The 14,663-nt window shown below is 36.7% G+C and overlaps 2 protein-coding genes across 8 annotated transcripts in view; both read right to left on the bottom strand.

Moving 5' to 3' along the window:
- PURA (purine rich element binding protein A) overlaps positions 1-14,663 on the bottom strand; it is a 62,455-nt gene that overhangs the window by 37,003 nt on the left and 10,789 nt on the right. For 5 of the 7 annotated variants that reach the window (XM_027604605.2, XM_027604601.2, XM_027604603.2 and 2 more), the window contains exon 2: positions 6,227-14,663. This exon is cut by the window's right edge and continues 4,001 nt beyond it. The exons of the other annotated variants lie outside the window; for them this stretch is intronic. The gene's annotated coding sequence lies outside the window, so the exon portion shown is untranslated. Of the gene's footprint in view, positions 1-6,226 lie in introns of those variants that run through there. 7 annotated transcript variants of the gene reach the window in all.
- On the bottom strand, positions 3,922-6,071 carry LOC113928699 (IgA inducing protein). The gene has a single exon (XM_027604607.2). The coding sequence runs from the start codon at positions 4,241-4,243 to the stop codon at positions 4,082-4,084; it is 162 nt and encodes a 53-aa protein (XP_027460408.1). The 5' UTR covers positions 4,244-6,071; the 3' UTR covers positions 3,922-4,081.

The following is a 14,663-nucleotide window of genomic DNA, read 5'->3' as shown; positions in this document are numbered from 1 at the left end:
CAATTTCTAAGGGAATGCTCATGCTCTTGGTCCAGGGGCCACACTTAAAGAATCACTGTTATAGAGGATACAGAACACATGAGGGGTTCCAGTTTAAATTGTGAACTTCTCTTTTCAGACAAGAGTTCTAACAGATGCCACAGCCATCTAAACCACCCCAAGTCCCCAGGAATTTCAGATTTTATTTTTGGAAGAGGCCCCTGGAGAGTGACAGACTCTGGACCTCCCCTTGGAGGTCAGGAAGCATCTGGAAAATAGCATTTTAGAGGATGCAGGATGCCTTCAGAAACATAAAAGCCCAAGCATAACTCCGAGCTAGAAACTACACGACTAGCCCCGGCTGATCCAATTACTGGGCCAATTACTGGTGAATAGTGAGGTTTTGGGAATCTGGGCAAACCCAGATCCTCTCCTAAAGGCTACCTCCTGATCCTTTTTGAGCCTCTATCTGAAGCCAGATGGGAAACAGGACAGGGTGTCTGCTGGGGGCTATAATCCGGGAAACAGAAAGAAATCAACAACTCCACTAGACAGAATTCAGGGGCTTCATTCACAGAGCTCTTTGATCAAGTCATTGTGGTGAGGATGGGAAGAGGCAGGAAGAGTATTGAGGGCTGTGCTTACTTTCAAAAGAGCAGTGGAGAGAGAGGCCTGGAAAGGCCACTGCCAGCTTCCCTCAGCCCTGCTCTGAGTAAGTCACTCCCCCATGAAACGGGAGGGGAAATGAAAATGTGGATTCATTCAGGAATCAACCTTCAGAACAGGAAGTGTGGCTTTTGAGCTATACAGGGAACATAAGCTTTGCCATCCAGCTAAGTACATCCTGAGGTAAGGCAACATCAAAGTCAGGGGGACTCTACAAGTTAGAAGAGGAGGCAGAACCTTATAGGGAAGACAATACACTAGAGTGACTGAGACCAAGGGTGTGCTCTGGCACCAGCCTGCCAGGACTTGTGACTTGAATTCTGACTGTGTGGCCCTGGGCATGTTACTTAATTGCTCTGTGCCTCAGTTTCCCTCTTCTGTAAAATGGGGGTAAATAAAAGTGCCTATCTCATAGGGTTGTAGTAAGAATTAAATAAAATAATCTAGATAAAACACGTAGCTTGGTACCTTGCATATTTTAAGCATTCAATGTTAGTTTAAAAAAAAAAGTAGTGGGCTTGGAAAAATTTACGATGGTAGCAGTACAGAGCCACCCTTAGTGTCACTACCAGAGACAGAAAAACTGGAGGCAGGTTAGACCTGCTGCCAATCTTCCCAGGAGGATGACAAGGAAACTCCTGCTCCTTGGGGGAAGGTCTAAGGTGTGAGCTGGGTATGCGAGGAGAGCCAGGATCCTTAGGACAGGGGGTGGGGCGGGCGTGGGGGGGTTAAGTGGGTAACCCCGTGGGCTGTAAGGTGGGGATATCCTGCTCTTTTAAACATTGCAACATTCACTGACTCTGTTTTGTGACATTTCCTCACTGCCAACCTAAGCGTCAAATGGCCCAATTGGAACAAATCAAAATAAATAAAAATCATTGTTGAGGAGAACTGGGACAACCTTACTGAAAACACTCTGGAGATCTGCAATATGAGGGTAGAATCCCCATTTTAAGAGGAAAAAATAGTGGCTCCTCCCCCTCAAGTTCCAGAAGCATGGGGGATGGTGAAGTGAAAGCGGTGGTGATGTGTGCCAGCCCTGAGGTTAGCTAGCAGTCAAACACCGAAAAAGAGAACTCTTCTTTCCTCTGATCCTGAATGAACCTCTTCCAAACCCTGTACTCGCAATCAAAAAGTCCTGTCTGCTTAGAAAGACTGGAACTAGGAACAAAGAGATTTCTAAAAATCATGCAAAAGAGCCAAAGTAAATGACATACCACATGGTTAAATAAAAGTTAACATCTATTAGAGGTGAGGGTGGGAAGAGTTTGCCAATTACATCACTTTAGAAAACAAAGAGCTAAATAAAAATGACAAATCATTCTGTTGAACATGCTGGGCCCCTTTCTTGAGGGTCTCCCTCCCTGGCACTATACGCCTTGTCCTGTAGTTCAGACCTACCCCAAGTCTGTATCCCCTGGAGCCCTGCTCTTCACTACTTGCTCTTCAAAGTGACTACAGGGCATATTTTATCATAGTCCCATCAGGAGTCTTTAAAAGAATGTCACAGACAGTGAGGAAGGGGGCTTCTGACTTTTCCTTCCCTTATACTTACCACAAATCATGGCTACAATTTCCACCTCAAGCTCCTATAACTAGACAGCCCAACTCTTCGAAAGGGATCCAAGGGTTAGACTGATTCCACCTTTGGCCCAGAAGGGAATCTGGTTTCCTTTTCAGGAAGTACCCACCTGTTCTGTGTGTGCCTCCCAAATCAGAAGCCCTGCAGAATGTAGGGAAAACTTTCTTTGCACCCCACCTACCTCCTCCAAACAGTGACACCCTCAGCTTTAAGTTTTCATAAGCAAAGTTTCTGCATTATTTTTATTGGAGTGGCGGCTGTCAGATGTAGAAGCTAGTCCAACAGCTAGTCTGCTGTTCTCTACAAAGGAGGGCCACTTTAGCAAGAAAAAACCAGTAACAACAATAGCAAAACCTTCTCGGGATTCACCCAGGAAAGCCTGGAACTGTAATACTATGATCTTGAGATATTTTTATGACCATATATCAGTTTTTAGAATATAATAGTCACATACATTTAAATACACTGAAAAATTTTCTATGGTGTGACTTTTGCAGGAACCTTGTCCCTGAAACTACTTGTTCCAAGCCTCCTTCTATCCATCCTGAAGGTAAATGAAAGCATCAGCAAAGATAAAATGAGGAGAAAGCAGAAATAAAACTTCCAGCTCTACTTCTAAAGGTTGGGGAAAATGTCATGCACATAAGGCCTCCACTGGTTTTTGAATCAGAGGACAAAACTGGGATTTTTTTGGTCTAATAATCTAATCTTCTGTACGAAGACCCCATTAAAACTATTCTGAAGGATCACACTTGAGCCACATTTTCATTGGTAACTTCATTCTGTCTACCACTCCAACTAACTAGAAAAGCAGTTCTGAAAGGACCTTTAAGCACAACCTCTATTTTCTGCAGAAGATTCTCTTCAATGTTTTGTCATGCACTCTTTGGTAAGTCTTCCACTACCTTAAACCAACTTCAATTTTAAAACGAAAGAAAACAAAAAACCCTTCCATGGGAAAGGGACATGATTTATGGGAAAACTTTTTCTTTTTCCTCAATTGTGACTGGCTAGGTTAACCATCATACCATCAGAGAATTTTAAAAACGACTCAGGGGCACCTGGGCGGCTTAGTCAGTTAAGCGTCTGCTTTTGGCTCAGGTCATGATCCCAGGGTCCTGCCAGGTGGGGAGGCTGCTTCTCCCTCTCCCACTCCCCCTGCTTGTGTTCCCTCTCTCGCTGTTTCTCTTTGTCAAATAAATAAAATCTTTAAAAAAAGTAAATAAATGTCTTTAAAACACATTTATTTCTAAAGATTTTATGTGAATGACTTGCCTATCTTTTTGACTTTTTTTAAAGATTTTATTTATTTGAGAGAGTGAGAGAGAGAGAGCACAGGAGCAGGGGCAGAGGGAGAGGGAGTGGGAGAAGCAGACTCCCCGCTGAGCAGGGAGCCCGACCCGGGGTTCCATCCCAGGACCCTGAGATCAGGACCTGAGCTGAAGGCAGACGCTTAACGACTAAACCACCCAGGCACCCCAATAAATGTGTTTTAAAATAAAATAGAAAATAGAGTTTCCCAGTGCGAGAGAGCACACTTAAAGCTTGCAGCCAATTAATGATCAGGCAAGAATACCTGTTACTGAGTCCTAAAAATGGTTTCCATCGATCAAAACAAAACAAAAAAACGCAAGAGCAACCAGATCCCCCCAAAGACACTGAAACAAAAGACTGATCTGTTTATATAGTCACATGAAAAATAAACATCTTTATTTTTTTGCCTACTTTATTTCATTTTTTTCAAATAAAATTTAAATCTGTACAAAGTATACTGTTACAGTATATATTTTGTAAGAATCAATGCCTAAAAGAATCACAATACTTCAATAAGCAGTACAGCAGACCTCGCTAGTTTCAGCTTTGATATTGAACAAACTCAAGCCGGCTGATGCACAACACATTTGCTTGGTTTCCACATGGTGAGTTCCCAGCACTGAGATGGGAGAACATGACAGCAAGTATGGTTATATTACAGCCCGACACGCTGCGCTTCTTCATGTGATAATAACTGCACATATTTAATACAGAATGCTCAAATTTACTTTTTAAATTGCATTTGCTTACTTCTTAGTTGGCAAAATTCAGCATTCTTAATGGGGTCCCCAAACAGTGCAAATTAATGATATTCTACTGTATAATTGGCACATTTCCAATAAGGATTAACTTGTAAACTCAAAGAATATCACAACTTTGTCCTAAATTTAAACTAATATACATCTGGTCCATTTAACCAAAGTGTTTGGAAAGATATTAAAGAACAATTCTATTTTTGAAAGGATACTGTTTTGACCATTCTTTAGAGAAGTAAATTTTTAAATTGTCATTAAAATGTTTTACTATAAAAATTTTACAAACTTGATTAGAAATTTCAAGATTATGATTCACAGCAGACAAATACAAACTTTATATTCCAACAATACCTACTCTTAGACTTTCAAACAGAGCACAACCATGTCAGCCGTGTTAACTAAAATTCTGAACAGTGTACTAAATTTATAAGTGGTGCTGGGTCTAGCAAGTGTAAATACACAGTATATTTTAATGAAAAGAATTGTCTTCTTTATACTTTATTTGTTTTCCCATAAGGAAACATGAATGTTTACATTCTTTAATAAAGTTAATCTTACATCAGAATATAACTTAATACTGTCAGCAACAGGGACCACACACAGTAAATAAGAAGCACATTTAAAATAAGTCTGAATTCACATAGATTAACATTTGTTGGTTAATAAAATATCGACAGTATTACAATCTTACAATATTTACAGTAAGAAAAATCTAGAGTAATATATACCTTTCACAGCAGGATTCCTTTTTTTTTTTTTTAATTATTTCTTCCAGTTTGGGATTGTGTATACATGAAAAGCTCAAATAAAGCAACTCTGCAATATAATCTTAAAATAATGGCTACTGGGGGGAAATTCTATCACAACCATTGAAAATAATGGTGACTTTTCACGGAGTCTGTGGCATCTGAGAACCCAGTTAATTAACCAAAGTCTTGCCCCAACCAGCCTCAGTTACCCAGATTAAAGCTGCAGAACTCCGGCCTTCCCTGACTGCTGAAAACCCAACAGATTTTCTCAACGTGCTATAAGAAAAGAGGGAAATAGGTTTCAATTCACACCTCATGGCTGGAAGCCTCTGGCCAGTGCATATTCTCCAACTTATGCTAAAAGGGCCCATTTCACCTCCAAAGCAACACAAGAGTTCCCCTCTAACTACAGGGCACTTTGATATGGAGCTCACTCATTCCTCAACTCTTGTGCATTAAGATAAGGCATGAACATGGCCCATATAATACACACCAGCATCTTACCTGGGACCAGGGCAAAGAAACAGACTAATGCAGTTTGCACTGAGGTCAACAGGGAAAATGGGAAGCGATGCACATTTCCAATTAGAATGGCAAGAAGAAGACCCACATCCCTAAACTGGAATTTGGCCAGGGCCTCAGAGTTAGCACCCCCTCTCTGAGTACCACAAGCGATTAGGATGTGTGCTCTGGGCCTCCTCTAAGAGAGAGCATCTACAGTAAGTAACACCATGTGGGACATTAGTTCAGTGATGACTCCCAAGAAAACAGATACAATTCTTGAATCTGGGGCTGTCCACAGCACCTGAGGTCACTCATCTGAGCTGTGACCTGTCCCAACCCTGCTTACTTTAAGAGATCTGATGGGCACAGAGCACTCAGGGATATGGCTGCTGGCTACTTTGGACTCTAGATCTCACAGGTAATCAACAGGTATCTGGGATTGAATTAGCAAACTGTACCATAGCTCCTTAAACAGACACTGTCAGGTTTGAAATCATGTCAAGCATGAATCTTCACTGTCAGGTCAGAAATCAAAGTGGGTATCTTCCCACATCAGCCAAGGTTATTTTGTCAAAACCTTAGAGGAGTTGGACAGTTTTTCATGTTCCAAGTGATTAGTTTACTTATTTCAGTCAAGCTGGATTGACAAACCAGACTGATCTATTTAGTTAGCTTTGTTTTTTTGATTCTTATGTATGTGTTAACCCAAAGCTGTTATATTTGGGCTAAATACACTGACAGAGAAAATTCAAACAACAAAAGTTTTCAGCAAACTTCTGTGGTATTTTCTTTTTGGAAGTCAATGCAAGATCTAAAGGTATTTCTACCCAACAAAGTCTGTTTAAGTGTTTAATGTTATTTCCTTTTTGGTCCTATACAGAATGCTATGACTTCTATATAGGTCTGAATGCTGCTCCATGTAGATTCCTTCTGTATATCTAAAAATATATACTTTTCAGTAGTTCAATACATGGTTAATCTTCCCACAGAGGAAGATTTTTGTAATCACAAGTTGCAAAGTAGAAAAAAATCTCCTTTCTAAGAAAGGAAATATACTTTCCTATTGTACACTTTTGAAGAAGCCCAAAGGCATGCACCAAAAATCATTAATGAAAACTAATACATGCACTAAAATGGTGTAGAGTTAGGACTTAAAGTGCTGTTTCTCAATTTTTAAATTTGGAGAAGACATTTTGTCAGTTATTGACTCAAAGATCTCCCCCCACCCCACCCCACCCCACTCCATGGCATCAAGAGAGAAAAGTAAAAAGTATGCATAAATCTTTAAACTATTCTTTACATAGGGGAAAGGACAGATACAACAACTATCCTATTTATAAACTGGATTCCCAGTTTTAAATAAAACCAATATTTACTGGTAAAAATTGTCAAAGCTAATACATCCAAACAAATGATACTAGTAAATAATGTTCTACATAGAGAATAATTTACTTTGGTTTTATGTACCTTCTCACAAATAATACTGGTGTCCCATACGTCACCAAACTGATGTGTTCCAGCAAAGTTGTAAGGCAAATCTTTTTTTTTTTTTTTCCCAGTGACTTCTTTTTTCCTAATAGACAAAACTAAATCTTTTGGTGAGGAAGGGGTTAAGATAATGGCTAACCCCTTGGCATCCTGAGCATTGTGGTTTATCAAACTCTACCCTGCTAGAAGCTGTCAGGCACCCTGACCCCTGCCTTGAACCAGGAATGGCTCCCACGTCTAGAGATGCCCTGACTCCTTATAAATAGCTTTCAGAACATTGCTTCTTTTTTCCTTCTGTCTGGATGTCTAACAAAGCTGGTTGCAATGTCACATTTTGCTAGTAGGGGCCACCATCTAACAATAATTCCAATCTGAAATGTTTTAAGCCAATAGTTAGTTCTTAATTTTATCAATTAATTGCATTAAAATTTCTCTATAGAGTTTACTTAGAGCAGAGATCCTTAACTTGGGTTTTAGATGTGTGATGCCCCTGAGGTTGTATGTAAAATTATCTGTGTATGTGCATTTTTTTTTCTGGGGAGAGGGTCCATCACTTTCATCAGATTATCAAAGGTTTCTGTGATCTCAAAAAGGGGTTACAGGGACTTAGAGGGATACCCGTAATTCATTTTTATACTAGGGTTGGGAAACGAGGGCAGAAAACTAAAAATGGCCTCAAAAAAAAGGGGCCAAATTGCTGATCTTTTCCCTTTATTCAAATTTGGGAAATAAGTGCTTCAACCTAGGAAAAATAATTAATTAAGCTGATTAAACTCCATTAAAAAATAATCAAAGCCACTTTTTAAAATATTTTCATTTTCCATATATGGTAAGTTTAGTCTCTAAGAAAAGGTTTGGAGACTGAATTTTTCTCTTTTCCCTAAGGAAATTCATAAACACAATGCTGATCATCATCCACATTTAAAGATCTGACAACCTAAAACTTAAGACAACTCTAATACTATAGCCTTTAATTTACGATTTTGAGTAAAGGATTATCTAGAGTCAAATACACATTTGTCAACCTTCATTCCCCAAAACTGGTCTATAGTTAGACAACTATCGGGCACAATTCCACTAGATAAACCTAAAATTTGAACAATGGAAGTTTAACTTTCTATCCCAATTGAAAGCAAAACCACAAGGTTCTACAATAAAGGCCAGCCACAAACATTCACACTATGTCATAGAGGTCAATACATCACTTAATTATCGACAGAATTTGCAAACATGAGATCCAGGATGACTACCAAAACATGCTGAGAAGAGCATGTCAAGAATTAAAACAACACCCTGTGGCGACCCCCCCCAATAGAGAAACACACTCAGGCATTCCAAAAATAAACCAGATCTAAAGAGAGGCCTCTCACTTGTTAGAAGTATGAAGCGCCCAAAAGGATACGGGAAGGGAATATAAAATGAAATAATTAAATAACGTACAAAAATTAATTTTAGCCAAAACGCATTTCTGTTCTACTGACAAAACTATCAAACTTTTTTTTTTTTGCAATTTTGAACACTGTGTTGCACAATCTCACTGAGACAAAAAATATGTTCACAGGTACACATTTTGTTCTCCTATTCTTCCTAGAGTACATCTTGAGGTTATAAGAATTCTTCTAGTTAAAATAAAGTCTCTTATCCCTTGCCACCCTCCCCCCCTCAAAAAGTGAGTGAACCTTGAATTCCAAAAAGGAATATTCATTTAATGTAATTATTTCAATACCCAGTTATATCATATAGACCATGATGAAACTCTATGAGCATTATGGAAAACTACATGAAAGAGGGAGCTGCCACTTGCCACCCACTTCACTTCCAGCTTTTTAAGCCAATACCCAGCTAGACTCAGATCTCATTGACTTCAGTGAAAATAAATCAACACTCCAAAACCAGGCCATCTCAGGCTGGAAGCTGGATCTCAAAGACATCGTTTCATATACATATATATATATTTTTTTCTATCCTAAGCTTTCACTTTGTCTATTTAAATAGTTTAATAAAGCTCACATTTACAAAGGATTATATTGGCAAATAAAGGCCCATATTAAAAATTTTTATCAAAACAAATTTTTGTTCTACATAGCTAACACTAAGAAATATTTTCTCGGACTTATAAAGCATATTTAATTGCATATAAGTTTTGCTTTGGGTGGGATATTGAAAACAATTCTGTAAGAAATTAGAAAAGACTAGAAACAAAAGTGAAAGTGACTAGTCTTAACTTTCCCAAAAAATCAAGTGCAAAGATAAATAGTGCAAATAATGAAAACTAGAAATTTTATAGGCAACTTTACATCTTTCCTGCTTTTGCACTTTTACATATTGACAACTTTATAAACCCTAACAACTGTATGCAGCATGGAAATGGGCTATCATTTATCTCCATTGACTAGACTCAAGGAATCCTTTCAAAGGCAGTCATTTAAATCACTGGTTCTTGACTAGGTTTGGGAATTCACTTTTTAAAAAAACAATTCCTAAGGGAGGGGCTATTTAAGAAGGCTCTGCACAGACTTAAACAAGTTATAGAATGTAACTGTATCATAATTTAAAATCGGTAGGATGGGAAAAGCATACTGTTAACTCTAAAAAATAAATTATAATAAAAATAATTTTGTTAATGAACTTGGCATTTGTAAAAAAAAAAAAAAAGTTACTCTCCAGATACAAAATCAGAACCTCTTTTTTAGCTATCTAAGAAATTTTATCACTAATGTATACAGATTTGGGTAAAATGAAATAATCTGTCAGAATCAGAGGATAAGTCTATATTAAACTAAAAAGGAGTCCAAATACACTTGAATTATGTAATTTAAAAAACAAAATATTATAGCAATTCTTTATCTTAAATAATTAAAAATGTTCCTGGGATACTGGGAACAGAAATCTAGACACTATCAGTTCACCCTACAAAGAACATAGGAACTTCCAAGATATACTAAATTATATTATTATCTGCCACCACTGAACACTTGGGAATTCTACAATTTTAAAATAACAGAGAAAGTGGGAATACAAACAGAAATTTTAGTTTTGGGAGGTATGTTGTCTAATTTCAGAAATATAGTATTATTGAGGGCCTCTAAGGTCCACAGTCGTAAATGACAGGACTGCAAATGTAAAAGAAATGAAAAAGATACCTAAAATTGCAGTTTACTGTTTTTACCTGGTTTACCCTTCTCTTGTAAGAAATTAATGTGGACCAAAGGCTCAAGGTTCTGTAAAATCAAGGTATGATATGGATCTTTGTGAACTGTAAAATCAAATGATTTGATCTAAGGACCATTTTGAAAAGTAAAGCTAAACTACACTGAAACATGAGCCCAGGAAAATAACCTGTATAGTAAATATTTCTGATAGTTTAAAAATGATAAGTGGAAAAGTTTGAAATTTTCTTATCTTCTTTCCCTCAAAATAGTAAGTCCCCAGTACCAACATGCTTTGACCAGAAAAGCTGTCATTCCACAATTGTGCTACTTAATTTGTCCGGAAAAGCAAATATCCTACACCTGAAAGCAGATTGTATAATGCATCATCATCATCATATCTAGCTACAGACCAACAGCTTTCTCATAACCAACAAGGGACCCATTTTCTCCGGCTTTATTGAAACTTCCTTAGTGAAGATCAACTTCATTGTCCTTAGCAAACAACGCTCATTTAAGACTCCACCTTAGTATCTTTTCCTACCTCCCAGTAAAAATTTCTCCCACTTTACCTCCAAACCATTCCCTTATATAAATAACTCTCACACTCCCATTCATCAACACATTGAACGGTTCTTCCCTTTCTGCTCTCAAATTTCCAAACCAGTAAATCTCAGCCCCCTGTAACTTACCTAAAATACACATACTTCTTACTCTCTTCAATACACGAATTTCTTAACAATTTCAATGCCCTTCAGATTGCCAGTTTAAGACTATGGGGGAAATAGCACTCAGAAAAACTGCCCAATTACTTCATTATACAGAAATCTTTCTGGGATCAGTTAGCTATGTTCTAAGGCAGGAGCCAGCAATTTCTTTACTTCCCTCTTTAAGGGGTAAGTTTCAGTGTCACTGGCAGGCCTATGGTAAGGAGAACAAAGGAGAGAAAACGAAGGAAAAAAGAGGATGGGAGGAAAAAAAAAGCCAAACGTATATGGTAGGGAGGTAGGTCAAATGCCATCAACAACTACCTACACTGGAAATTGCCAATCCACTCCAGCTGAATCCCAATCCCAACATGTGTCTAATAATTCATTAGCTGATGTCCATCACTGGTTGAGCTAGTCAAGGTGAATACCTAAGACACCTGTCCCCTAAGTTTGCTACTTCACAATAAGGACACCTTAAGTCCTCTGAGGATCCTTCTGTTTTAATCCAGTTTAGACTAAAACACATGTTAAGAAGAGTACTTCCATGATTCATAAAATTCCAGAATATAAAGGTTTGGTCCTTGAACTTGGAGGCCTCTTGAATTATTAAAGTGCATCCTAAATCAAGAAAATTAAACTTTTAGCTTAATTTTCCCCATGAAATGCTATAAAATTTTAATTAATAAGCAAACTGCTAATAGTCATCAAAACAAAGTATGCTTTCATGAAAATTCAAAAATCTTGCAATTCCAAAATGAGTAAAATATTTCTGGTCCTTAAGAATTAACTTTATTTTACATAGAGGATCACCACCATGTTTCTACCTATCAAACAAGACAATTTTCCACAAAAGCAAAGCACATCAGGGAAAAAAAAAGAAAAAGAAAACAAATACCAAACATAATATGGGGACAAAATAAAAATACATGAGTAACTGTATTTTTTTTAAGAAAAATGTTTCTAACAAACAACCTTTGCCATACTCAGCTTTCCTAAAGACATAAATTGCCTAGACCATTCAACGTCAAAACTTGGTAGTCAGTTTAGCAGCTGTAAGATGACAAATTGTTGGCTTGAAACCAATCATATCTTTTACTTTTCACTTGGTCGTTTTTGCATTATGGAGTTCTACCTGACACGTTAATGCTAGTTTAGATGATCTTCACTTAACCCATAATGAAATTTCTGTTTGAAAAGAGCCTGTCAAATGGCCTAGGCCTTAAATTTAGGTTTTTAGGATCAAATAACTCCCCAAATATTAAAATCAGGTTTTCTTAAAAATATATTGCAAATTCTCTATGGTAATTAATGCAGCTGGGTGAAAAGAGTGATTTTAATAGCAGGGATCATTTTAGTTTCATAGTGTAATCCATTACAAATGGTCTAAATTCAGTTAACGTGCAATTAAAAAAAAAACCAGAAATATTATAATTTGATTTAGAAATGGATAAACTTTTACAGAAAACTTTACTTCACTGAAAAATAACTTCAGTGAATTTGCTCACCTAAGCAATTCCAATAAATTCTTTTTCCTATTCATTCCACTCTCAGGAAAAAGTATTTATCACTCCAAATTATTAAGATATTCAAATTTAAGGATATTCAGCTATAAATGTTATACTCAGAGTTATCACCAATTGTTCCAAACCTAAATTGAAGATTCCCTTTTCTTTTTTAGCATCCTTTTACATAGAAAGCAGGATCTCATTCTGATATTGAAAAACTCAGAAAAGGGAAAAAAGTCATTAGATTTGGTATCTCATTTTTTTAGTGGGGGAAAAATATTAAAAATACGTTCACATGTAAAATAAAATGAATTGTGGAGCTATGAAAACAACTACAGCAACAATCTCAGAAATCTCCATTCTAAAATCATCTAGATGTGTGTGTGTGTGTGTGTGTGTGTGTGTGTGTGTGTGTGTAAAATATGAAAAAATGAGTGGGAATATTGAAGAAAAGAGAGTGAACCACGTGTGGGAGACAGAAATAACAATCATGCCTATGGTGGGTTCACCATGGCTGGCATATAACCCAAATTTGTCATAAAAGAAAAATATGTTTAGAAAGTTTCAACAGTGCCAAATGCAAAATGTTAAAGCACAGAAACAATGAATGAGATAACCCCCACAAACATCAAGTTTCATACGAAAACAGGAAGAAAAAAATTGACATATGCATCTTTTTTAATATACCAAATCTGAATCGACTTAAACATTATATAAAGTGCTTGGGCCATGGTTACCCACCCAGATTCTCATTATCAACGGACTTATCTCTTCCCCTCCCTTCCACCCAAATTTAGTACAGTGTTCCTGCAGAAAAAGTACAGCATTCCTGTATTAATAAGAATAAGAAATGAAAACAGTGAGTACAACTGATATAGATCCATTGACTTTTATTACAAATGTACTTGATCACTTGGCTTCAAAAAGTTTAAAATCAATACCCTATTTTCTGTATGCCAGTACAAAGCAAACTGTTTTACAAATTAAATACCTAAAAATTTGACAAAAATATTAAAATTTGATGAAAAACAATTATAAAAATCCTTAATCTCTCTCTCTTCAAAAAAGGAGGCAGTCTTCCCAGTCCTATTATACAATATTAATAATATTCACCATTTTTAGAATAGGTAGCTAAATTATATTTTTCTGTTAGCATACAAAACTCTTAGACTAATAGATTTCATTTGTATATGCTCCAGTTAAGTTTGTGAATGCCATCTGATTGCAATATAATCAACTATCTTTAATTGAGTCCTAATTTACACTTATTTAATAATTTGCATAGTTTAAAAGGGATAAAGGTTATTCTACAACTAATTATCATAGGCTATTACAGTGCTATTTTTCAAGGCAATAAGTATTTGCTCCCAAATGAAATTATGTCTTCTTTAGGCAGGGGTTAAAATTACTAGCAGCTTTCTCCATTACCTGAAAAATCAAATTGGAATAGTTATCCATCTCTAGATGTGAAGACCTAAAAAACCTATCAATATATTTTCCACTTTGAGTCAAATTTCAACCCCTGCATGGGACTAGAAAGTGAGACTTTCAAGGTTTTTATTTCCCTGTTGGTTTTGGTTTCTACTCTCCATGGCTTTTAGGAAGCTGGGAAAGTTTGTCTTTCCTGACTCACATTGTCTCTCCTTTCCATTTGGCAAATATTCATCTACCTTCAATCTGTATCTAGTAGAGGAAAAGCCGACATGGCTTTTCTTATGAACTTCCTTTGTTGTCAAAGGCATGTATAATGATTTCTACAGTTCTGGTTAGTTAACTTTAGCTCCCTCTGTGGCTGGATGACTGCTGCTTCTAACATCAGCATGATAAATAGGAGGCACAAATAAAAAGTAGCTTAAAAAAAGATTTGGTGATTTAAAAGAAAAAAAAAACGAACAACACCAAACACACACACATATATGGGCATTTCAAATCTGGTGGCTGATCTCGGATTAAATTACTTGACAGTGTCTCTCATTTTAAAGAATGTCAATATTGCAATGCATTTCAAGTTTTCTTTTATACTTAGGCAAATAATATAGTTTAACCAAGCTCTTGGACCTTAATCGTAAGACAAAGCAGATCGTTAAAAATAAGGCATACTTGTCAGGAATTAAGTTTTGTTTGCTTGTTTTTGGCACATTTGATCATACTGTCTTCTATGAGTAACACATATGGTCAAATATACCATCTCCTTTTTCATTTCAGCACAAACAGGGTTTACCAACTAGTAAAATAAAAACAAGGAAAAACTCCAACATAAAA

This window comes from Zalophus californianus, chromosome 5 (genome assembly GCF_009762305.2).
Source record: "Zalophus californianus isolate mZalCal1 chromosome 5, mZalCal1.pri.v2, whole genome shotgun sequence".
Lineage (NCBI taxonomy): Eukaryota > Metazoa > Chordata > Mammalia > Carnivora > Otariidae > Zalophus > Zalophus californianus.
Note: the sequence above shows the minus strand (reverse complement) of the source record. Positions and strands in the feature narration are given on the sequence as shown.

Bases quoted from the DNA above. Each gene is read 5' to 3' on its own strand.
- LOC113928699 (XM_027604607.2), bottom strand. From the start codon at position 4,243: ATGTGCAGTTATTATCACATGAAGAAGCGCAGCGTGTCGGGCTGTAAT.